At 38.8% G+C, this 26,246-nt stretch overlaps 1 protein-coding gene across 1 annotated transcript; it reads left to right on the top strand.

Moving 5' to 3' along the window:
* The first annotated feature begins 19,792 nt into the window (after positions 1–19,792).
* On the top strand, positions 19,793–25,184 carry LOC104109898 (aromatic aminotransferase ISS1). The gene is made up of 9 exons (XM_009619278.4): positions 19,793–20,126; positions 20,277–20,324; positions 21,387–21,515; positions 21,737–21,796; positions 22,010–22,166; positions 22,791–22,897; positions 23,025–23,083; positions 23,861–23,969; positions 24,503–25,184. The coding sequence occupies exons 1-9, from the start codon at positions 20,064–20,066 to the stop codon at positions 24,953–24,955; spliced, it is 1,185 nt and encodes a 394-aa protein (XP_009617573.1). The 5' UTR covers positions 19,793–20,063; the 3' UTR covers positions 24,956–25,184.
* The last annotated feature ends 1,062 nt before the right edge of the window (positions 25,185–26,246 follow it).

Below are 26,246 nucleotides of genomic sequence, written 5' to 3'. Positions count from 1 at the left end.
TGGGTAGCGACTGTGGTGTACTCATACTACAATTCTGCACATTTTTGTGCAGAGCCAGGTAAATTGGAGTCAGTTGATCGCTAGCTAGTTGTACAGATCTTGTTGTGGAGACTCAAGGTAAACCTGTTGCTGCGTTTGCAGGCTTCGGAGTCACCTTCTGATATTGTACTTGCACTGTTTTACCTCTATTTCAAAACAGTTGTATTTAGAGGCTTTCTAGTAACTCAGTAGAGCTTATGACTTGTACTACCGATTTTGGGAATTGTAAATTTTATAGAGTTCTATTTCATAAATTGTTAGATATTATTTAATTATTGTTGTTATTCAGTAAGTGTTAGGCTTACCTAATCCTTAAGACTAGGTGTCATCATGATACCCAACTATAATGACCCAACCGGTTATTTTAACTTTTAGAACCCCGTTGCCTAAAATAAAACTCCCCATATGTGCTTTTAATGATTTATGACTTGCGGGGATGGTTGGTTCGGGATTCGGAAGTGTTTGGGTTGAAATCGGAACACTTGGTTTCTTAAGTTAGCCTTAAAAGGGCAAGTTTGACTTCGGTCAATATTTTGAGAAAACGACCCCGGAATCGGGATTTGATAGTTCCAATAGCTCTGTATGGTGATATTTGACTTAGGAACGTGTTCGGAATTTTATTTGGAAGTCCGTAGTTAAATTAGGCTTGAAATCGCTAAAACAAGAATTTAAGTTTGGAAGTTTGCCCGGGGAGTTGACTTTTTGATATCGGAGTCAGAATCCAGTTCCGAAAATTTTCATAGCTCTGTTATATCATTTATGACTTGCGTGCAAAAGTTGAGGTCAATCGAACTTGATTTGATAGGTCAAAAAGGTGAGTCCGCGATCGCGTAGGTTTGACAAGTCGTGCTATGCGATTGTGTGGATAAGACCGCGTTCGCGAAGAGAAAACGAATCAGAAGCTGGACCACGCGCTTAATGCTTCGCGATCACTTGAGGAGGCTTGCGATCGCGTAGGCTTGCGGAGACTGTGCTTCGCGATCGCGTAGGGTTATTTTCTGGGCAGAAAAATATGTACTACGCGATCGCGTAGAAGGAATCACAGGGCAGAGAGTTTAAGTTCTGTCCATTTTTAACGATTTGGAGCTCGGATTTGGATGAAATTTGGGAGTTTTTCAGAGAAAACAACGGGGTAAGTATTCTTAACTCAATATTGGTTAAATTACCCGAATCTATCACTGTTTTTATCATTTAATTGGTAAATTAAGTTGGAAAAGATTGAAAACCCTCTTGGATAAATTTGAGGATTTGAGGGCCCAATTTTTATCGGAATTTAGTAATTTTGGTATGGGTAGACTCATGGTTGAGTGGGCGTTCATATTTCATAACTCGCCAGATTTCGAGACGTGGGCCCCATGGACGATATTTGAATTAATTTTGGATTTGTATTGAAAAAATGCAGTATTTTCTTATAGAATTGATTCCTATAATTTTTAGTGATTGTATCGAATTATTTTGGCTAGATTCGAGCCAGACAAAGTTGGATAATCGTGGAAAAGACCTTCTAGTGGATTAAATTGGAGCAAATTGAGGTAAGTCTCTTGTCTAATCTTGTGAAGGGGAAATTACCTCATAGGTGATTAAATTAATAATTATTGTTAATTGTGGGGGCTACATACGCATGAGGTGACGAGAATCCGTGCGTAGCTACTATTAATGCTAAAGTTCTGGTAGTTTAGGATTCAAAAGCATGAATTACTTGTGTAAATTGTATTCTTTACTTAATTAAATTAATTGATATATATATATATATATATATATATATATATATATATATATATATATATAGTGAATTTTTAGGGAAGATATTAAAAGATGGAAATCTCATATGCTTAATTTTCTGTTTAAAGTAATTAATTGTTAAAAGAAATTGTTCATTCCTCTCGAATTGATCTTATAATAAATATACTCTCCTTCCGGAGGCACATAAGAAAATGTCCTCCTTTCTTATGGAGCGGGCCGAACGCCTCGACAGGATAGATGCATCTATGGATCGCGCCACACATCCTCGGCAGTGTACACGACACTCTGGATCGGGTCGTACGACCTCGGCAGAAATCGTGCCTAATACAACAACAACAACAACAACAACAACAACAACAACAACAACAACCCCGTAATATCCCACTAATGGGGTCTGGGGAGGGTAGTGTATACGCAGACCTTACCCCTACCCCGAAGGAGTAGAGGGGATGTTTCTGAAAGACCCTCGGCTCAAGAAAACAAAAAGATAAAAGGACTAAAAGAGACAATATTAGTATCACCACAGCAATCATAGGAAAAATGAGAACACCATGAAACCAGAAGAAAGATGCAAAGCAAAAGCGATAGCTAGTAAATAGGTCCTGCACTGAAAAGCGAAATAGTAAGACACAACATTGCCACTAGCTATCTTAGACAAAAACCCTACCTGGCTAGTCCCACAATGGTACGAAGTAAGGCAAGACTCAACTACCTCCTAACCTACAACCCTAATACTCGACCTCCACATCTTCGTATCAAGTGTCATGTCCTCGGAAATCTTGAGCCTTGCCATATCCTGTCTGATCACCTCTCCCAATATTTTTTAGGCCGCCCTCTACCTCTTCTCGTGACCTCCACAACCAGCCGCTCACACCTCCATACCGGAGCATCTAGGCTTCTCCTTTGAACATGTCTGAACCATCTAAGCCTCGCTTCCCGCATCTTGTCATCAATGGGAGCCACGTGCACCTTCTCCCGAATATCATCATTCCTAATCTTATCTATCCTAGTGTGCCTGCACATCCACCTCAATATCCTCATTTCTGCTATTTTCATTTTCTGGATATGTGAGTTCTTAACGGGCCAACTCTCAGCCCCATACATCATGGCCGGTCTAACCACTGCTTTATAGAACTTACCTTTGAGTATCGGTGGCTCTCTTATCACACAGGACTCCAGATGCTAACCTCCACTTCATCCATCCTACCACAATACGGTGTGTGACATCCTCGTTGATCTCCCATCCCCCCCTGGATAACCGAACCAAGGTACTTGAAGCTGCCTCTACTCGAGATGACCTGTGATTCAATCCTCACATCCACGCCCACTTCCACCGGCTTAGTGCTAAACTTACACTTCAGGTATTCCGTCTTCGTCTGGCTCAGCTTGAAACCCTTGGACTCAAAAGCCTGTCTCCAAACCTCCAGTCTCTCGTTAACACCGGCTCGCGACTCATCAATCAAAACTATGTCATCGGCTAATAGCATGCACCATGGCACATCCCTTTGAATATGGTGTGTCAACGCGTCCATCACCAGGGCGAATAAGAACGGACTGAGTGCAGAACCTTGGTGTAATCCCATTACAACCGGAAAATGCTCAGAGTCGCCTCCTACTGCTCTAACTCGAGTCTTATACCCATCATACATGTCCTTGATCGCCATAATGTAGGGAACCGATATACCTTTTGCCTCTAGGCATCTCCAGAGAACTTTTGTAGGTACCTTGTCATACGCTTTCTCCAGGTCAATAAACACCATGTGCATATCCTTCTTCTTCTCTCTGTACAGTTCCACCAACCTAATAATAATAATAATTACACGATACCTTGCTATTTTTATTACAATTTGTGAATTTAATTAACAGATTGGGAATTATTACATTTGAAGGATTTTTATTATTTCTGCTGATTCGATAAAATTATTATTAACTCTGTGAATCATGTTAATTTAGATATTCTATTTTTATTTTTAATTATTATTATTATTGACCCTTAGTGAGTGTCAAAGTCGACCATCTCGTCTCTAGCACTTCAAGATTAGGCTTGATACTTACTGGGTACACGTTGTTTATGTATTCATACTACACTTGCTGCACTTTTTGTGCAGGACCTGAGGCAAGTACTAGTGGATGACCTATCATCTTACACCCACGTAATCCAGAGGCGTAGTGGTGAGCTGCCTTTCTGAGCAGTTCTGCAGCTGCCAGTGTCTCTTCTTGTATTTACATTCTGTCTATTTTATTTCAGATAGTATTTGGAGTTTTGTATAATCTACTAGATGCTCATACACTTATGACACCAGATCTTGGCACACATATTGGTAGAATTTGGAATTTTGTATTATTTTCTTGAATTTAAATTAATTAGTATATTTTCTATTCTCTTTAATATTGTTAGCAAAAGAATAAAATTACTCAAAACATTATTCTGAAAATAATTGATATATGTTTAACTTATTAGTTGGCTTGCCTAGTTGTAGTGTTGGGCGCCATCATGACCTATAGGTGAAATTGGGTCGTGACAACATGCTATCAGAGCACTAGGTTCACGTAGGTCTCACAAGTTATGAGCAGACCTAATAGAGTCTTGCGGATAGGTACGGAGACGTCTGTACTTATCTTCGAGAGGCTATAGGGTTTTAGGAAACTACCTTTCTTCATATTCCATCGTGCAATTGATGTAGTTCTAAATATCCTTAACTTATTCTCTCACAGATAGTGAGAACGCGCTCTAATGAGGTTCCAGACCAGGGAAGAGCTACTCCCCCAGTTGCTAGAGGCTGAGGCTGAGGCCGAGGGAGGGTTCCAGCCCGTGGTAGAGAGCGAGGACATCCCAGGACTGTTCCAGTTATGCCGCCAGTGGGTCCAGCAGAGAATCCCATTATTGAGGAAGAAGGTGAGGTGCCTGTGGCAGAGCCAGCTCCGGTGGATTTCACATCTGCACCGGGATATCAGGATGTCATGGGTCATATGTTGTGGTTCATGGACACTATGACTCAGGCCATTTTATTTCCGGCAGACCCAGCCATATCTCAGGCGGGCGGGAGAGCACAGACCCCTACCGCGCAGGCTCATGGACATGCATCTGCTATATATCAGACCCAGGGTGCACTACCTGTGGGTGGAGCCTAGCCAGTGGCAGAAGCTACACCTGAGCCCAGGCCAGCTGTAGCCGCTAATCCGCAAAAACTATTGGACAGATGGACTAGACTATATCCTCATGTCTTTGGGGGTGAGTGACATGAGGATCCCCAGTATTTCATCAATCGGTGCAGGGAAAGACTGTACAACATGAGGATATTGGAGTCTCATGGGGTAGGCTTTGCTACTTTTCAGCTACAGGGCTAGCCCGTAGATGGTGGAAGTTTTATATTCTTGGCAGACCGGCAGATTCTCCTCCCATGACTTGGGACAAGTTCACCCGTATTTTCCTGGACATGCATATTCCACCCTCCCAAAGGGAAGAGTTAAGGTTTCAGTTTGAGCAGCTCCAGCAGGGTCAGATGTTAGTGACCGATTATGAGGCGAGGTTCTTTGAGTTATCTCGCCATGCACTTATGATACTCCCTACTGAGGTGGAGAGAGTGTGAAGGTTTGTTACGGGTTTACATACTGGAATTCAGGCCACTATGGATCGAGAGGTTGAGATGGGGACTTCTTATAAGCTAGTCGTGGAGATAGCCCACAGGATTATGGGTGTACATAAGCGGAGCCGAGAGCAGGTTATGAGAGATAAGCGGTTCAGGTATTCTGGAGAGTTTAGAGGTGCTTCGTCTGGGGGCAGAGGTCAGTTCCTGAGAGGGCAGTCTAGCAGGCCCCCATATCTAGCATCACCGCCTCCTCGAGGTACTTCAGTGGGACCCTATCTCAGTCTTATATCAGAGAGTTCTTATCGCTCACCAGCTATTCAGGCTCCTCCCAGTGGGTATTCAGTTCCCCGGGGCCAGACTTTTAGTCAGCAGCCATTCGCACCGAAGAGTTGTTATGAGTGCAGGGATCCTGGTCACATACGGAGATTCTGCCCCAGACTTCGGGGTAAACTAGTGCAACAGGGACATCAGCCTATGATTATTGGACCAGTTGCTCCACTAGTTGTCCGACCACCAAGAGGTGGAGGACAGGTGGGTAGGGGTCGTCCTAGAGGTGGAGGTCAACCAGGCGGAGGACAGCCAGTTGGTGCTCCAGCTCGGTTCTATGCTTTTCCGGCCAGACCAGATGCAGAGGCCTCAGATGCCGTGATTACAGGTATTATTTCTGTTTGCGGCAAAGATGCCTCAGTATTATTTGATCCAGGATCTTCGTATTCATATGTGTCATCTATAATTGCTCCATTCCTTGGTGTTTCTTGTGAGTCCTTGAGTACTCCTGTTTATGTGTCCACTCTTGTGGGCGATTCTGTTATTGTGAACCGGATCTACCGGTCCTGTATTATTACATTATGTGGTTATGAAACTAGAGCAGATATTCTACTGCTTGAGATGACCGACTTTGAAATTATTCTGGGCATGGACTAGTTATCTCCATATCATACTATTCTAGATTGGCATGCTAAGACTATTACCTTGGCTATTCCAGCATTGCCTAAGTTGGAGTGGAAGGGTTCGTCTGTTAGTTCATTTAATCAAGTTATTTCTTTTATAAAGGCTCAACACATGGTTGAGAAGGGTTGTTTGGCTTATCTAGCCTATGTTCCGGATACTAGTGCAGAGACTCCGGCTATTGATTCAGTGTCTGTAGTTCGGGAGTTCTCCGATGTATTTCCTTCAGATCTTCCAGGTATGCCACATGATCGTGATATTGATTTATGTATTGACATGGCTCCAGATACCCAACCTATATATATCCCACCATATCGCATGGTTTCGAAAGAATTAAAAGAATTGAAAGAACAGCTTGAGGAGTTACTAGCCAAAGGGTTCGTCAGACCGAGTGTAACGCATTGGGGTGCATCGGTATTATTTGTGAAGAAGAAAGATGGAACAATGTGGATGTGTATTGATTATCGCTAATTGAACAAAGTCACTATTAAGAACAAGTACTCATTGTCGCATATTGATGATCTATTTGACAAGTTGCAGGGTGCTAGGGTGTTCTCTAAGATCGATTTGAGGTCGGGGTACCATCAGTTGAAGATTCGGGATTCAGATGTTCCGAAGACTGCTTTTCGGACTAGATATGGTCATTATGAGTTTCTGGTGATGTCCTTCGATTTAACTAATGCCCTTGCAGCATTTATGGATCTGATGAACAGGGTATTTATGACACATATTGATTCGTTTGTCATTGTCTTCATTGATGACATTTTGATCTACTCGCACAATAAGGAGGAGCAGGGGCAGCATATGAGAGTAGTGCTTCAGACGTTACGGGAACAAAAGCTATATTCTAAGTTCTCCAAATGTCAGTTCAAGCTAGAGTCTGTAGCATTTTTGGGGCATATTGTATCGGGCGAAGGTATTAAGGTTGATCCCAAAAAGATTGAGGCAGTTCATAATTGGCATCGTCCCACTTCGGCGACTGAGATTAGGAGTTTTCTGGGTTTAGCAGGTTATTATCGTCGGTTCGTGGAAGGTTTTTCATCTATTGGCAGCACCTTTGACCAAATTAACCCAGAAGGGTGCTCCGTTCCGATGGTTCGATTATTGTGAGGTGAGCTTTTAGAAGCTCAAGACAACATTGACTACAACACCAGTGTTAGTATTGCCTTTCGGTTCGAGGATGTATACAGTATATTCTGACACTTCACGCGTTGGCTTGGGCTGTGTATTAATGCAGGAAGGGCGATTTATTGCATATGCTTCACGTCAGCTGAAGCCCCACGAGAAGAATTATCCGGTACATGATTTGGAATTAGCTTTCATTGTTCACGCTCTTAAGATTTGGAGGCATTATCTTTATGGGGTGTCTTGTGAAGTTTACACTAATCATCGCATTTTGCAGCATTTGTTCAAGCAGAGGGACCTAAATTTGAGGCAGTGCAGATGGCTGGAATTACTGAAAGATTATGATATTACTATCCTAGATCATCCGGGCAAAGCAAATGTGGTTGCAGATGCCTTGAGTAGAAAGGCAGAGAGTATGGGTAGTTTGGCTTTCATTTTAGCAGAGGAGAGGCCATTAGCTTTGGATATCAGTCCTTGGCCAACATATTTGTGCGACTGGATATTTTAGAGCCCAGCCGAGTTCTTGCATGTGTTGTAGCTCAGTCTTCACTATTTGAGTAGATCAAGCTCGCCAGTATGATGATCCACACTTAATAGTTCTTCAAGAAACGGTACTACGGGGTGGTGCCAAGGAAGTTAATATATGAGTGGATGGTGTTCTGCGACTTCAGTATCGTCTATGTGTTCCTAATGTGGATGGACTAAGGAAAAAAATCCTAGAGGAGGCACACAGTTCTCGGTATTCTATTCATCCAGGTGCTACGAAGATGTATCGTAACCTGAGGCAGCATTATTGGTGGCGACGAATGAAAAATGACATAGTTGAGTATGCAGCTAGGTGTCTAAATTACCAGCAAGTTAAATATGAGCACTAGAGGCCAGGCGGCTTACTTCAGCAGATGACTATACCATAGTGGAAATGGGAACGCATCACTATAGACTTTGTAGTTGGGTGTCGCGGACCTTGCAGAAGTTTGATGCAGTTTGGGTCATTGTCGACAGGTTGACCAAGTCGGCACACTTTATTCCTGTTGTGACTATGTATACTTCAGAGAGGTTGGCCCAGATATATATTCAGGAGATAGTTCGGTTGCACAGTGTGCTAATTCCTATCATATCAGATAGAGGCCCTTAGTTTACTTCACATTTCTGGAGAGCATTACAGAGTGAATTGGGGACCCGTGTAGAGCTCAGCACAGCTTTTCATCCGCAGACCGACGGGCAGTCAGAGCGGACAATTCATATTTTGGAGGATATGCTCAAGGCATGTGTGATTGACTTTGGAGGTCAGTGGGATCGTTTCTTGCCTTTGGCCGAGTTTGCTTATAATAACAGTTACTAATTCAGCATCGAGATGGCTCCATTTGAGGCTTTATATGGTCGGCAATGTCGTTCGCCCATCGGATGGTTTGAGCCCCGTGAGTCTAAGTTATATGGTACTTGCTTGGTTAAGAATGCCTTGGAAAAGGTAAAATTGATTCAGGAGCGACTTCGTACAGCGCAGTCCAGATAGAAGAGTTACGCAGATCAGAAAGCTCATGATTTATCCTTTATGATTGGTGAAAAAGTTCTCTTGAAGGTTTCGCCGATGAAGGGAATCATGAGATTTGGGAAAAAGGGGAAGTTGAGCCCAAGGTTTATAGGCCCATTTGAGGTGTTGAGACGAGTTGGGGAGGTTGCTTACGAGCTTGCCTTGCCTCCCAGCCTATAAGGAGTTCATTCGGTTTCCATGTGTTTATGCTCTGAAAGTATCATGTCAACCTATCACATGTGCTAGACTTCAACACAGTTCAACTAGATAATAGTTTGGGCTATGAAGAAGAACCAGTTGCCACTGTTGATAAACAGGTTCGCCAGTTGAGGTCTAAGAGGATTTCTGCAGTAAAAGTCCAGTGGAGGGGCCAACCAATCGAGGAAGCAACTTGAGAGACCGAGAAAAATATGCGGAGCAGATATCCACACTTATTCAGTACTTCAAGTATAATTCTAAACCCATTCGAGGACGAACGTTTGTTGAAGAGGTGGAGAATGCAATGACCCAACCGGTCATTTTAACTTTTAGAACCTCGTTTCCTAAAATAAAACTCCCCCTATGTGCTTTTTAAGATTTATGACTTGCGGGGATGGTTGGTTCGGGATTTGGAAGTGTTTGGGTTGAAATCACAACACTTGGTTCCTTAAGTTAGCCTTAAAAGGGCAAGTTTGACTTCGGTCAACATTTTGAGAAAACGACCCCAGAATCGGGATTTGACGGTTCCAATAGCTCTATATGGTGATTTTAGACTTAGGAACATGTTCGGAATTTTATTTGGAAGTCCGTAGTTAAATTAGGCTTGAAACCGCTAAAACAAGAATTTAAGTTTGGAAGTTTGACTGGGGAGTTGACTTTTTGATACAGGAGTCGGAATCCAATTTTGAAAATTTTCATAGCTCCGTTATGTCATTTATGACTTGCGTGCAAAAGTTGAGGTCAATCGGACTTGATTTGATAGGTTCCGGCATTGTTTGTAGAAATTGAAAGTTTCAAAGTTCATTAGGCTTGAATCTATGTGTGATTCATGTTTTTAGTGTTGTTGGATGTGATTTGAGGACTCGACTAAGTTTGTATGATGTGTTAGGACTTGTTGGTATAATTAGTTGAGGTCCCGAGGGGCTCGGGTGAGTTTCGGATGCTTAACGGATCATTTTTTGACTTGGCTTGATAGCTGAAGTTATGGTTTCTGTAGGTTTTGGTTTCCTTCTACGCGATCGCGTGAGAAGGTATGCGATCGCGTAGGGTTAATTGGGCAACTGAAATTTTGTGCTATGCGATCCTGTGGGTGAGTCCGCGATCGCGTAGGTTTGGCAAGCCGTGTTGTGCGAATGCGTGGATAAGACCGCGTTCGCGAAGAGGAAACGAAGCAGAAGCCGGACCACGCGCTTAATGCTTCGCGATCGCGTAGTCTTACGAAGACTGTGCTTCGCGATCACGTGGGATTTTCCGCGATCGCGTAGGGTTATTTTCTGGGCAGAAAAATTTGTGCTACGCGATCGCGTAGAAGGAATCACATGGCACAGAATTTAAGTTCTGAAAATGGGAAATTTTCCATTTTTAACGATTTAGAGCTCTGATTTGGACGATTTTTGGAAGATTTTCAGAGAAAATAATGAGGTAAGTGTTCTTAACTCAATATTGGTTAAATTACCCGAATCCATCACTGTTTTTATCATTTAATTGGTGAATTAAGTTGGAAAAGTTTGAAAACCCTCTTGGATAAATTTGAGGATTTGAGGGCCCAATTGTTATCGGAATTTAGTAATTTTGGTATGGGTAGACTCGTGGTTGAGTGGGCATTCATATTTCGTAACTTTCGCCGGATTTCGAGACGTGGACCCCACGGACGATTTTTGAATTAATTTCGGATTTTTATTGAAAAAATGTAGTATTTTCTTATAAAATTGATTCCTATAATTTTTAGTTATTGTATCGAATTATTTTGGCTAGATTCGAGCCAGACAGAGTTGGATAAGCGTAGAAAAGGCCTTCTAGTGGATTAAATTGGAGCAAATTGAGGTAAGTCTCTTGTCTAATCTTGTGAGGGGAAAATTACCTCATAGATGATTAAATTAATAATTATTGTTAATTATGGGGGCTATGTACGCATGAGGTGACGAGAGTCCGTGCGTAGCTACTATTAATGCTAAAGTTCTGGTAGTTTAGGACTATAGATAGTACCGCACGTCTTTCGGTAGTGTATACGACACTCTGGATCGGGCCGTACGACCTCGGCAGAAATCGTGCCTAATAATAATAATAATTATACGATACCTTGCTATTTTTATTAGAATTTGTGAATTTAATTAACAGATTGGGAATTGTTGCATTTGAAGGATTTTTATTATTTTTGCTGATTCGATAAAATTATTGTTAACTTTGTGAATCATGTTGATTTAGATATTCTATTTTTATTTTTAATTATTATTATTGACCCTTAGTGAGTGTCAAAGTCGACCATCACGTCTCTACCACTTCGAGATTAGGCTTGATATTTACTGGATACACGTTGTTTACGTACTCATACTACACTTGCTGCACTTTTTGTGCAGGACCTGAGGCAAGTACTAGTGGAGGACCTATCATCTTACACCCACGTTATCTAGATGCGTAGTGGTGAGCTGCCTTTCTGAGCCGTTATGCAGCTACCAGTGTCTCTTCTTGTATTTACATTCTGTCTATTTTATTTCAGACAGTATTTGGAGTTTTGTATAATCTACTAGATGCTCTTACACTTGTGACACCAGGTCTTGGCACACACATTGGTAGAATTTGGAATTGGTATTATTTTCTTGAATTTAAATTAATCGGTATCTTTTCTATTCTCTTTAATATTGCTAGTAAAAGAATAAAATTACTTAGAAAATTATTCTGAAAATAATTGATATATGTTTAACTTATTAGTTGGCTTGCCTAGCTGTAATGTTGGGCGCCATCACGACCTATAGGTGAAATTGGGCCGTGACACCAACGGAGGGAAAATTGGATCGTGAGAAGTTGGTATCAGAGCTCTAGGTTCATAGATGCTACGAGTTATAAGCGAGTTTAGTAGAGTCTTGCGGATCGGTATGGAGACGTTTGTACTTATCTTCGAGAGGCTACAGAACTGTTAGGAAATTTCCACTTCTTTCATTCCTATCGTGCGGAATTTGTTGATTGTGGAATTTGAGCCTTTGTATCTCTATTCTCTCACTGATGGTGAAAACACGTGCTACCGGGTCAGCTGAGTAGGCACCCCACGCATTCTGCTAAGGCCACAAGAGGTCGAGGTAGAGGTCGAGGAAGGACACGTGCCGCAACTAGAGAACCTGTCAGAGCAGCAGTTGAGGAGCCGCTAGTAGCTCTAGTTGGGGAACAGGTACCAGAAACACCTGTTGTTACCCGGCCTTCAGGAGACTTTAGCACAATTCTTGAATATGCTTGGTACATTAACTCAGGCGGGATTGATCTCTGTTGTACCAAATATTACACAGATTGGGGGAGTAACTCAGACTCCTACTGCCCATACTCCAGAGAAGCAGGTTCATATTGGTTAGGTTCCGAGTATAGTACCAGTACATCCTGTTATTCCGGTTCAGCCTGAGGTCAGGCCAGAGGCATCAGAAGAAGAACAAAAGAGACTTGAGAGATTTAAGAGGTATAGTCCACCTACCTTCAGTGGCACAGCTACCGAGGATGCCCAGGGATTTCTAGAAATGTGTCACAGTATTCTCCACACTATGGGTATTGTGGAAGTGAGCGGAGTTGCCTTTACTACATTTCAGCTGTCAAGAGCAGCGTATCAATGGTGGCACGTTTATGAAGAAGGTAAACCAGCCGATGCCACACCACCAACTTGGGCTTATTTTTTGGAGATGTTTTTGAAAGAGTTTGTTCCCCAGACTCTCCGGGATGCATGGCACACAAAGTTTGAACGGTTGCGTCAGGGCACCATGACGGTGTCATAATATGCTATCAGGTTCAGTGAGTTAGCCCGTCATGCACCTATCTTGGTTCCTACAGTTAGAGAGCGAGTCCGCAGATTCATTGAAGGGCTTGATTATGATTTTAAAATATGTATGGCTCGAGAGTTGCAGACTGACATTCCATTTCAGCAAGTAGTAGAGACTTCCAGGATGTTAGAACATGTTCGAAGTGAGGAGAAGGAGTCTAAGGAGGCCAAAAAGTCTCGAAACCCTGGAGGATTTAGTAGATTCTACTCTACAGTTATGACTCATCATGGCGGAGGCTCAGGCAGTCGGTCAGCCTAGTCCATAATTCAGAGTACTCATAGTGCTCCAATTAATACTTTTAGTGCACCACTGGCACAAGATTCTTAAAGTGGTTATTTCAGCTATCCGGCACAGACTCAGCACGAGCAGCCGCAACCTCAGATAGGTTGTTATGAGTGTGGTGATACTAGGCACATCATGAGAGATTTTCCCAAACTTGGGAGGGGTGGAATTTATCAGAACACTTAGGCTATGGGCCCCAATGCAGTTACTACTCCACGTGCACAGCCAGTTAGGGATGGGAGGACAGGCGGGTAGAGGGTGCCCTAGAGGGGGAGGCCTAGCCAATTGATATAATTGTTATGGTGTGGCTGAGGCCACTACACCAGGTGGTGTCGTTACAGGTATGATCCTGATCTGTTATAAAAGGATATATTCCTTAATTTCATCCGGTTCTAAATTTTTAGGCGAGTCCTCCTATTATGCTCCGCTTATGGATGAACTTCGTAACTTTGTGACCCACTTATATGTTATCCTTGTTGGGGAGATTTGATGATGTTAGCCCGTATCTATCATTTTTATTTTGTGCACCAATGAGGGCTATAAGTCCAAAAGTAATTTTATTATTCACTACAATGGGTTTTGATGTGATTTCGGAATAATTGATTTCAATTTTATGAATTATATGCCCTACCGGGATGAGGGTTCATTATGTGTTATGAAAACTGTTTATGAAATATATTGAAAAGAAGAAAGAAAGGAAATTGAAAATTTCAGTTGGCACAATGTGCAAAATACTTGTGATTCGGAGTTGAGGACGAGATCCTCGCATTTTTATATGATGTGAAATATTTAAATCGGGCTATAAGCCACGGTAGAAGTTGTATAAGGACGAGGTCCTTGTGGTGAAAATTTTTATGAGTTTAAATTCTCCCTTTGTGAAATTTAAATTCGTACTATAATATTAATAGGGAGTCATGCCTGATGGAATTATTTGATAATTCTTGTATATCTTTTTGTGCATATTTAGCCATAATTGTGCTGTAATTATTGAGTTTTAACTTACGAGGTGAGTGCCCGGGTGGCTTAAATGTGACTCATTAGTTTGGGTAAATAATTATGAGATATTCATGCCTCGCGTGTTGCTGTCAGTGTTACGAAAAGTTGAAATGAGATTTTTGGTGAATATGAGATTAATTGAGGATGCTGAAATTAATTATAAACAGCTATTATGACCAGAGATGTGGTTATGGACATGCGTGTGATGTTTGCATAGGCACGAATTTGTTGCAGCCGGTTGGGACTAATACCGTGTGTTGATGTAATGAATTTAAAATTTATTTGGAGTGTAAGAAATTGGCTTAAAGGCTTGTAAGTGTGAATAAAAGAAATAATCTCCACTGAGATGATGTTGTCGGACCCCTGTTAAATTTACGGTGACATAGAATCACCCGTGAGCATGTGTGAAATAATGCACTCAGCAATCTAATGTCATCAGAATAGTTCTTGGCACATTCGAGGATGAACGTATGTTTAAGAGAGGGAGAATGTAACGACCTGAGTTGTCGTTTTAAGAATTAACGTCCCGGTCAGTGACTTAAGGTCTTGAGCAGCTTCGTAATATGTATTATGACCCGCGGGTGTGGTCGAGTTTGATTTTCGAAATATTCGAAATTAAATTAAAAGAACAATTCCTATTTAGAAGCTTAAATGAAAATAGTTGACCGGAGATTTAACTTATGTGTAAACGACCTTGGATTTCGAATTCTGATGATTCCAATAGCTCCGTATGGTGATTTTGGACGTAGGAGTGTGTACGGAAAATTATTTAGAAGTCCGTAGTGAAATTTGGCTTGAAATGGCGAAAATTGAATTTTCAGGAAGTTTGACCGGGGAGTTGACTTTTTGATATCGGGGTTGAAATCCAGTTCTGAAAATTTTCATAGCTCTGTTATGTCATTTATGACTTGTGTGCAAAATTTGAGGTCAATCGGACTTGATTTGATAGGTTTCGGCATCGAATGTAGAAGTTGGAAATTCTTAAGTTTCATTAAGCTTGAATTGGGGTGTGATTTATGATTTTAGTGTTATTTGATATGATTTGAGGTTTCGACTAAGTCCGTATGATGTTTTAAGACTTGTTGGTGTATTTGGTTGAGGTCCCGAGGGCCTCGAGTGAGTTTCGGATGGTTAACGGATCAATTTTTGGACTTGGTATTTTGCTGAAATTTTCTAGTGCTCAAGTCTAATTTTCTTTTACGCGATCACGTGAGAAGGTCTACAATCGCGTAGGCTTAAGTGGGCAGTGGAGATTTTACTCTATGAAATTGCGTGCAGGGAACTGCGATCGCGTAGCTTGAGAACATTGTGCATCGCGAACGCGTGGGCTAGGTTGCGTTCGCATAGAAGAATGAGGCAGAAGGCTTGGCCACGCGTTTGCTCTATGCGATCGCGTGTGTCTATCCATGATCGCGTAGGGCTGAGGATCATGTGCTTCGCGATCACGTGAAGGACACCGCGATCGCATAGAGTCTTTTCTGGGCAGCTTGCAATTGCACTTCGCGATCGCGAGACTTTGTCTGCGATCGCATAGAAGAAATCACTAGGCAGAATGTTTAAGTTCTGGAAAATGGGCCATTTTTACCAAATTGGAGCTCGGGAAGAGGAGATTTTCGGGAGATTTTCAAGGAAAACAATGGGGTAAGTATTCTTAACTCAATATTGGTCAAATTACCTGAATCCATGGTTGTTTTTAACATTTAATTGGTGAATTATGTTGGAAGATTTAGAAAACCCTCTTGGTTTAAATTGAAGATTTGAGGGTTGAGTTGATATCGAAATTTGATAAAATTGGTATGGTTGAACTTGTATCGGAATGAGTGTTCGGATTTCATGAAAATTATGTCGGATTCTGATAGGCCGTGTTGACTTTTGTTGACTTTTTGGAATAAATTTTTAAGTCAGCGTATTATTATCCGGAATTATTTTCGATGAATTTTAATGAAGTTATACAATTAATCTGGATAGATTTGAGCTGTCCGGAGGTCAATTCAAGCAAGAAGGCGATTTTTGGAATATCGGCATAACTTCAAAAAGTTAAGTATCTTGCCTAACCTTGAGTGGGAGAAATTTCCCTTTGGCATTGAGTCTTATGTGCAATTTATGTAATTGAAAACCATGTACGCGAGGTGACGAGTACGCACTTGGTTTTTATGTGCAAATTACATTGGTTAAAATCCTTAGACGCCCTTATGTATTAAATTGGAAATTATTGGCACTTATTAAATCCTTTAATTGTCGTGCCTAAATCCTTGTTTTATTGGATTTATTTTTATATGATGATTTGATGTGATTGCCACCTTGATTTTTATGTGAAATATTATTTTATTGAGTTATTCACTCCCGGATATATTTGTTAAGATTTTGTGCACATTATGGTCGAGCCATGGGCTCCTTATTGTGAAAAATAATGTATTGTTGATTTTTGTGATTAGTTGTAATATTTGAGCACTTGATATGCAATCTGTGATATGTTGTAATATTTGAGCACTTGATGTGCAATATGTGATATGTTGTAATATTTGAGCACTTGAGGTGCAATTTATGAAGTATGATATTGGCACGTTATATTGTGGGAGGTTTATTTCGGTGTTTGCACGAGATTTCTTCCGTGCTATTGTTACTATTGATTTATGCACATGCATCGTGACAAGGCGGGCTATATATATATATATATATATATATATATATATATATATATATATATATATATATATATTTGGTTTGCGCATGTGGCGAGACAAGGTAAATATATTATATATATATATATATATATATATATATATATATATATATATATATATTGGTTTGCGCATGTGGTGAGACAAGGTAAAAATATTATTATGCGCGTGTGGCGAGACAAGGCGGGCATTTACTTTATTATTGCACACGTAGCGAGATAAGGTGGGCTATGTCGAGAATTGAATTGTGATGATTTGTGATAGCCTTGGGGAATTGTTGTTTGTTGCATATTTATTTTGGGACTACGAGGCAGTATCTCGGAAGATCCCCCTGTCTTGCATATTTACTTTTGAGACTACGAGACGGTACCTCGGGAGATCCCATGTTTAGCATTTACTTTTGGGAATACGAGACGGTATCTCGGAAGTGGCCTATGTTGACATCTCTCTATGGTTGCACTTGTCTTTGGTTATTTTGTATTTCTGTGATAGGTCAATCCTTGTGATCTGCCGTGATGTATTATTTAATTTTATTATGTGTTTGTATTCTTTGTTGTATTGAGTTGGCTTGGGCTTTTTAGTACGAGACTCTGAAGATTTATATATTCCTGGTTTTTACCGGTTTTTGATGACTGAGTTGTTTTAAATAAAAGAAGTTACTATTATGTTTTTAAATTAATAAGTTTTGCATCCGAAGCAATAGATTATCTTATGTTTTATTTAAATTTAAATGTCATTTTTCTTTACTCAAACTATTTCTAAAATAAGCTCATTTCTTTGTTGAATTTTTACTTGGTTTAAAAAAAATATAACCTTACTTTAGTGAAAATTAATTAATCGTGCGGATTTTATGTATAGACATATTTGGCACGAGAGTTATCCGTGCGGTTGTGATAGAGATATGGGCATGAGGTGCCGTAAAAATATGAAATGGAGTCGAGAACCATATTTTATGATTATGATATGAGATATTTGTTTGAAAGAGTTTTATATTCGAAGGATACTTATTTGAAGAGAAATATTTGGAGGGTATTTATTGGGAAAAATTATATATGAAAGACTTGTTTAATTAGTTGTACTTGTGTTTCTTATTCGTCTGAGTAATAATTATGGTGTTTTTGTTGTCTTACTGTTTATATCACTAGTAGATTATTGTTGCTATCACTGCTATTTGTTTTCGATTATTTTGTATGGCACATGTTATTTGACTAGTGAGTGTCTTGACTGTACCTCGTCACTACTCCACTGAGGTTCGCCTTGATACTTACTGGGTAGCGACTGTGGTGTACTCATATTATAATTCTGCATATTTTTGTGCAGAGCCAGATAAATTGGAGTCAGTTGATCGCTAGCTAGCTGTACAGATCTTGTTGTGGAGACTCAAGGTAAACCTGTTGCTGCCTTCGCAGACTTCGGAGTCACCTTCTGATATTGTACTTGCACTGTTTTACCTCTATTTCAAACCAATTGTATTTATAGGCTTTCTAGTAACTCAGTAGAGCTTATGACTTGTACTACCGATTTTGGGAATTGTAAATTTTATAGAGGTCTATTTCATAAATTGTTAGATTTTATTTAATTATTGTTATTATTCAGTAAGTGTTAGGCTTACCTAGTCCCTAATACTAAGTGTCATTACGATACTCAACGGAGAGAAAATTAGGTCGTGAGAATATGATTCATTTACCTTAATTTTATATAAATTTTGTTAATAGGTATAAAGAAAAAAGATGAGGTACAATTGGATTTTTTTTTTAGCTTGACATAGTTATTTGAAAATTAGTTGTCAAGAATGTCGAGCACTTCTTATTCATTAGCAAGAAATGAATCATAAAATATCATATAAATGATAAATAGACTACTAAGCATTTAGATATGTGTTAAAGCATAACCAATCTTAAGAACTATTATAAGAGGAGAATAGTCAATAAAGATATTAAGCTGAGTGACGAAGCTATTGAAAAGTCACATGGTAAATTTTTGACAATTATTAATTGGCAATATAACAATATTGGGTGTGATTAATTTTTGAATTAAGTGTAATTATTTTTTAATCTGAATTAAAAGATAAATATTTGAGTCGAGTGTCATTAGTTTTTGAATTTCAATTAAAAAAAATACCCATTAGCAAAATAAACCCATGTTGTTCATGGGTACCAATGAGCTTTTTGTTTCATAAAAATAAAATTCTATTTTCAAGAATAATGAACATAATTTTTTGAAAATTAATTATTTTGTCTTCAACAAAATCATTTTCTGAAAGCATATCTTTGGGAACAAAAAAATAAAAAAATATTTAAAATATATATATATATATATATAAACAATGGCGTGGATCTTTTAATATCAAGAATTTCTACTAATATTTATGTTTTTAGAATAGTTCAACATTACTTTTAGAATAAAGTATGACATCATAGAGTTTATCTATCGGGTATTGAAATAAGAAAAAGAAGATAATTTAATTTTGTTAAAGCAATATAATCTCGTGTGCTCAAACAAGTAAAATCATAATTTGGTAAGATTCATATTTTTAATATTATCGTACTAGTACTAGTTACTTATATTAACATTTAAGGAGACAATTAATAGTAAACATTTTAGAATTTGATTACAGATTTACCTACCAAAAATAAATTTAATTAGAGATTTAAGTGATACAGCTTGGCTGCCAAAGAATTGACAGTAGGTGGAGATAGGGTCAAGAAAACCACCATTTAAAGAAGGAAAAGAATAAAAGAAGAAAGAAAAACAGAAAGAGAGAATCAAAGAAAGTGTTCCTTCATTTTCTCTACCAAATTAATGGACAGTAGTTCAACTTCTTACAGTCAAAGAGATTCGTAACTTATGGTATAATAACGTGGATGAAACAGAAAAATACAAAAAGCGTGTTCCGTCTTTTTGGCGTTCGTTTGCCTTTGCCAGCTATTCCACTTTTATTTGCAAGTTTTCTTTTAACTCCCCTAGTTGCAGTTTGTCTCTTGCAGTCAAATTTACTCAATTAATTAAACACAAAAAGATCCAATTTGTATATCTCTTACTATCGCTTTTTATATTCAAAAGTTCCAAGCTAAGATTTTCAGAAAGGAAAAGGTCTTTTGTGCTGCTACTAAATTTTTTTTAGAGAGAGAAAATGGGTTCTATTGGGAATCTGGCTAGGAGAGCAGTGCTGACTAATACACCAGTTATGGTTCAGGTAATTGGAATAAGTGAATCCTGACCTTTGATTGGATATGTTGTTTTTTGTTTGGTTTAGGTTTCTGTGCATTAATGGGATGATAAAGATTGGATTTTTTTTCATAATAGATATGCTGTTTTTTTTTTTGTGTGTTTTGCAATTTTGTAGATACAAGAATTGGTTCGAGGTGTTGAAGGTTGTATTTCTCTAGCTCAGGTTTGTTTACTTTCTCCAATGTTTTAGAGTACCTTGTTTTCTACTATTTTTATTTTATTGTTCCACTCTTAATTGAAAGGTTCGAAAACTTGAGAACTGTGATTACTCATCCTTGTTGTTCTAAGATTACAAATCATCTTTTGTGCACTTCAAAATCTTGATTAGATTAACTTAGATTAAATTGACTTGTCTGACGTGTTGGAATTTTTGCCAAACTTATTCTTAAGGTTATCAATTTTAATTTCCTTCAGTTGAAATATGAATTGCTTAATATATAGAATAAGCCAGCAATGGAAAACAAAAATTCCAATTGGACTTCCCTCCCATTTAAAGGATGTATTTCCACTGAGCTCAGAATGGGTTAAAGGGGTAGGTAGGTGGGTGGGCTATGGACCAAGAGCATATGTAGCACTGCTGGTATAAGGTCGGCATTCTTTCTTAAGCTTTTACTGGAGGAACGGTTGATCCATAAATTTCTCTGATGTTTGCGAAGTCAAGTTAAATTGCCTGAAATTCTGGTTTTGCAAAAGAAATTTTCTCGGGTTTCTCCCATGATCATTGGACAATCTCTCTACCTTTGTACCTAGGGGTAAGGTTTGAGTACGCGCCTTGAATTTTTTTTTTTTTGTTGATATTGTTGTTGTTGTTCTCCCATAATCATTGGGGTTACAAAACTTCCTTTCTAGTATGTTCCATGCCCGTTTGTCCTTTTCATGTGGAGGAACGACTTATCATACTTTTATTCTTTTGATTTTTTTTTTTTTTTGGTTAACCAATAAGTATGCAGTGATACAGAAGAATAATCAGTTGTGAGAGATTAGTTACCCCTTAGTTATCCTTCTATTATTAGGCTGTCTAGAAAGGACTGGTACTCTCAGGACTCTGAGGACCAATCTATTGACAAGGAAGTGTACTGAACCGACACCAAAGAGTAAACAAAAGGAAGAAACAAATTACTATCTGTCAGTGGGTGGACTTTTCTGTTTTGCCTGATTATAGCATGTCCTTGTTTTCTGTCTATCCATTTTGGGATCATCTTATTTTATTTTCTTTGCCTTTTAGGGGGTAGTGTACTGGCAACCACCTGCACAAGCACTAAATAAGGTGAAAGAAATTATCTGGGAACCTTCAGTTAGTCGCTATGGTGCCGATGAGGGGCTTCCTGAGCTCAGGGAGGCATTGACGAAAAAGGTATGGTTTATCAGTTGGATTACTCTGGTTTGCATCTTATAAGGTGGTGGGTAGTTGAACAAAATTTGGAGTGGCTTAGGGTACTTTGCTTAGTGAAACAGTAGTTATGGCTGCAAATGAAATTGGGCTCATTTCATTTCTTCAAATCACATATTGTTCATTCATTGAGATTTCGGTTTTTACTTATTCCCGTCTAATACTTTCTTTGTTCCTTTCTCCAGTTGGGGCGTGAAAATAGCTTACATAAATCGTCAGTTATGGTTACTGCTGGCGCAAATCAGGTAGGGCGTTGCTCTTTTAATGTTCTATCTTAAGCTGAATGCAGATAGTAGAACTATGTCAAAGAGCCATTTGTGGTGGAATGGAAATGCTACATTTTTAGGATGAATTAGTTTGTGTACATGTATTTGTTCTTTGTTTGTGACTACTTTTTGGCTAGCTGTATACCCATTGCTAAGAAATCTCTAATGGAGCCTTAAACTAAATAATTCCAGGCTTTTGTAAACGTCGTTCTCACACTGTGTGATGCTGGCGATTCAGTCATTATGTTTGCACCATACTATTTCAATGCATACATGTCGTTCCAGATGACAGGTGTTACCGATATTCTGGTGGGTCCTGGTGATGCAAAGACACTTCATCCGGATGCAGGTTCCTTCCATTAGTTTACCTTAAGATTGATTATACTAGATGTTGTGTCTATATATATCTCTTCTGTGCTAGCTTGCATGGCCAAGTTTGAATGCCCAAGCATTTTTATCTTTATCCTTTTACCACTTGGCAATTGATCGTAATCATCCATATTTACTAGGAGTTATTTTGTTTTCCCATTGCTTGAAACTTCTCACAAATTTCCTCTACTCTGAATCTAAAACTACTTCAATAGTGGTCTAGGATTTTAGACTGTTGTCTGGAGAGCACTCCTTCTGTCTTTTGTCCAGTTGACAATGATCCAGTTAAGTGAGAGTGACCATTTGCTGTTACCGCAAATGGTTTATATTCTTCTCGCCATCGCTTCTGGTTATTTGTTCATAATATGCCACCTCACCCCACACCACCCAAAAGAAAAAAGATAAAAGAAAAAAGTAGTTAGCCTCATGCCCAATTGACTATCTGATTTGGGTACATTATAACTTATAGTTTGATACTTTGATGCATACTGTTAACCAGAATATCATCACCGTTTTGCATAATGGACTTGAGAGTTTCAAACATTATCTGCTTCTTTATTTCATTGTGTATCCATTAACATATTCCATGATTTCTCAATTTCAGACTGGTTGGAGAGTACTCTAAAGAACACTGTACCAACCCCAAAGCTTGTGACTGTTGTTAATCCGGGGAATCCATCAGGAACATATATGCCTGAGTCCCTTCTTAAGGTCTTTATCTCATCTTTATAGATGAATGGATGGAACGAAGTCGTCAGTTATTCAAAATTCAGTAGATATTCTTTTGTGATTTTTTACTTTATTGAAACATTAAAAGGTTGTTTTTTTGGTCATATAGAGGATATCTGATATTTGTAAAGAGGCGGGATGTTGGCTCGTAATTGATAATACTTATGAGTAAGTGTTTTTTCTTGTCGTATATGAATCTTTTAGTTTCTCATATTGACTTGAGAACCTGCTGTTAATGACTGCTGCCATTTCATTTTCTCGTCCATGGACGAATGATGACGGTCTTAGAATTAAAGATGATGAGGAAAGTAATTGTTGAATGGAGTGGTCCTAAAATACTGCTGGTTTTTGTTGCATTATGAGAACTTTTTTTATGCTTTGTGAAACTGAACATACGTATCCAACATTTTAGGGGTGTTGGTTTCAAACAGTTGGCAATACACTAGGACTAGTTTGGTAAAGAAACTACAGACTGCACTAAATTTGATAGGCAACAAAATTTATGCTATCCTGGGATCTGTTGCATGATAATTGTAACTGCTAAGAAGAGAAGGAAAGGAATAGCTGAGGTGACAGAATGATCAGGTTTAAATTTGTTTGAGAGAGAAATCAATCTGAATCTTAGTTTTCAGAGTCCAGTAAGCAACCAGTTTGTCATTACACTTCACTGAACATGTCTAAGATTTTTATCTGTATTTTCGGCCATTTGTTGCTATTTGTTCTCAATTATTAGATGACCTGGAAAGTTGGCTTTGTGAAGAGCTAAATTATGAAGACACGTTGCTATTGAGTCTATGCTCCTCCATGAATGCATTTATCTTATTCTATCAAGCATCGTCTCTGTTCCTTCTTTTTTCTTGTAACTTTGTTCAGTACACTTTGCTTGTGATTTAGTATTTTTCCTGAATGATATGTTCTTATATATATGTAGCAAGTCATTTGCAGGTATTTCATGTATGATGATCGCAAACATGTTTGCATAGAAGGAAACCACATAGTCAACATCTTTTCCTTCTCTAAAGCTTATGGGATGATGGGATGGAGAGTTGGATATGTAAGTGATGCTTGTTCTAACTTATATTTAGACATAAAAATTTTGTCAGGCAAAAAAGTGATTATTATTCTGCTGGCTGACTCTTGATAGTGTTTGAAAGATGATTTTTCTTTGTTTTCCGCAAATGCATCTCCTTGCCTCGTGAACTCCCTCTTGTCTTTACTCGCACATCTATTTTAAAAAATCAGTAAGTACGCCACCTCTGATTAATCTCACCTTGCCAGTCATTAACTTTTCTAAAGAATACTTTTGCATGCTTTCATTTGTGCCTGACTGAGGAATCTGCTGGGATTATATGGTATAAAATTGGTCTCAATCACTACCAAATTTAAGTTCCCTTTCGCGACAAAAGCAAGTTGTTCCAACGGATGAGACTTATTGAAATTGAGACATAATTGCTTTACTACTTTTTTTTTTTCTGCAACACATACATTTTGCAGTGAATTCCTCCGCGAACTTTTGTACTGAATGTTTACTCCAGATTCTAAACTCACAAAATACTAAAACCTGTTTGTGTGTCTTAATGGATGCAGATAGCATACCCATCGGAAGTGGAGGGGCTCGCAGCTCAACTCCTAAAAGTTCAGGACAACATACCTATTTGTGCTTCTATAATCTCTCAACGACTCGCTCTTTACTCGATGGAAATGGGACCAGAGTGGGTAACTGATCAAGTAAAAGACCTTGTCAAGAACAGAGAGCTACTCCTAGAAGCTTTATCTCCTTTGGGAGATGGAGCTGTTAAAGGGGGAGAAGGTGCCATTTACCTGTGGGCAAAGCTTCCAGATAAATACGAGAACGACTTCGAAGTAGTTCACTGGCTAGCTAAGAGGCATGGAATAGTCCTGATACCTGGAAGTTCCAGCGGTTGTCCAGGTCATGTTAGGATCTCGTTTGGAGGATTGATCGAAAAGGACTGCCGGGTAGCTGCCGAAAGGCTCAAAAAAGGTTTGGAAGAACTGGTAAATAGTGGAATGGTTTCATGATTTTCTCGAGTAAAAATTAGTATCAGCTTGTTCTCCTGGACACCAGTCATCAACAATGGTGTCCATCAACAACACAGGAAAAGACACTTTTAATCCTTAATAATTGAAAGGGGTTTTCAGCTTTGCAACTTGATCATTGGAATTGCAGGCTAAAACTTGCCATTTGTATAGTTTCAAATAAAGTACTCATATGTACCTGATTTTCTTAAATGGATAGTGGAAGTGTCTCGATATATCTCTGAGCCTGTCTCTTGGAACTATTTATACATATAGGTCAATTACCAGGTTGTCAGAAATTGCCGAGGTTTAATGGCACACGATTTAAAACTTGATAGATAATCGGCCTGCCCCTATGTCGTTCTCCACTTAATTATAGGTTGATGTTAGCTAAGCTAAAAATATGGACTTCAAAGGGACAGGGTATTTTCACTTAATGGACGTGCTATGGTATACAATTGAAACATGGCACCTGTCTCCAATGGGATGACCTAGTGGCTGAGGTATGCGAGTAATCTAGAAATATAAGGTTGGAATTAGTTACAACACTTAAGTATGAGTCCATCATCTTTAAATTTCGTAGAAACTAGGTAGCAACTCTAAAGGGTTGTTATTTAGGAATTAGCTAGTGCATCCTTAATTTGTGTTTTTCAAGACTAAAATGTCCTGAAGTTAAGATTTTTAATTTAAAATTTTAATACAAAATAAGTACTGGCTAATCCCTGAATAACATTCTTGAAAATGACTATTTGTGCACTTGTCCCTTAAATTTTGTGGTTAGGATTAAGTTGGCAGTTGAGATACGCATAAGATGACTCATTAATTATGGTTTAAGCAGTGACAGACCCAGAATTTTGTGCAAGCGGGTTCAATCTTAGAAGTATATATATTTAGTAGTAAAATAGTAATTATCAAGTGAGTTCAAATAAAATATTTATGCAAAATTTACACAGTTTTAATCCTAATTTATTATTTTTTTGTGAAAGGGATTCAATTGAACCCGCTATCCACCACTTGGGTCTATCACTGGGTTTAAGTATGCTAAAAATATGGCATTAAGGTCACTTTAGTAGCTCATTGTATAATTTTGACGTAGTGAGGTGTAACAGTAGCTAAGTTACAATGCAAGAGAATATTAATTAAGAATTTTTTATATTTTCTATTATCATTCTTTGTCGCACAATCGTATATGGATTTTCATTCATCTTACAAATATTCAAGTACAAAACTATGTCAGCTCGTGGTGTACTTAGGGAAAATATTATTGATTTTTTTCTCATATTTTGAGCAAAAT

Source organism: Nicotiana tomentosiformis, chromosome 3 (assembly GCF_000390325.3).
Source record: "Nicotiana tomentosiformis chromosome 3, ASM39032v3, whole genome shotgun sequence".
Taxonomy (NCBI): domain Eukaryota; kingdom Viridiplantae; phylum Streptophyta; class Magnoliopsida; order Solanales; family Solanaceae; genus Nicotiana; species Nicotiana tomentosiformis.
Note: the sequence above shows the minus strand (reverse complement) of the source record. Positions and strands in the feature narration are given on the sequence as shown.

Bases quoted from the DNA above. Each gene is read 5' to 3' on its own strand.
- LOC104109898 (XM_009619278.4), top strand. From the start codon at position 20,064: ATGGGTTCTATTGGGAATCTGGCTAGGAGAGCAGTGCTGACTAATACA. The intron at 21,516-21,736 runs GTATGGTTTATC...TCCTTTCTCCAG, and splicing joins GGGAGGCATTGACGAAAAAG to TTGGGGCGTGAAAATAGCTT. The intron at 23,084-23,860 runs GTAAGTGTTTTT...AGTCATTTGCAG, and splicing joins GTAATTGATAATACTTATGA to GTATTTCATGTATGATGATC.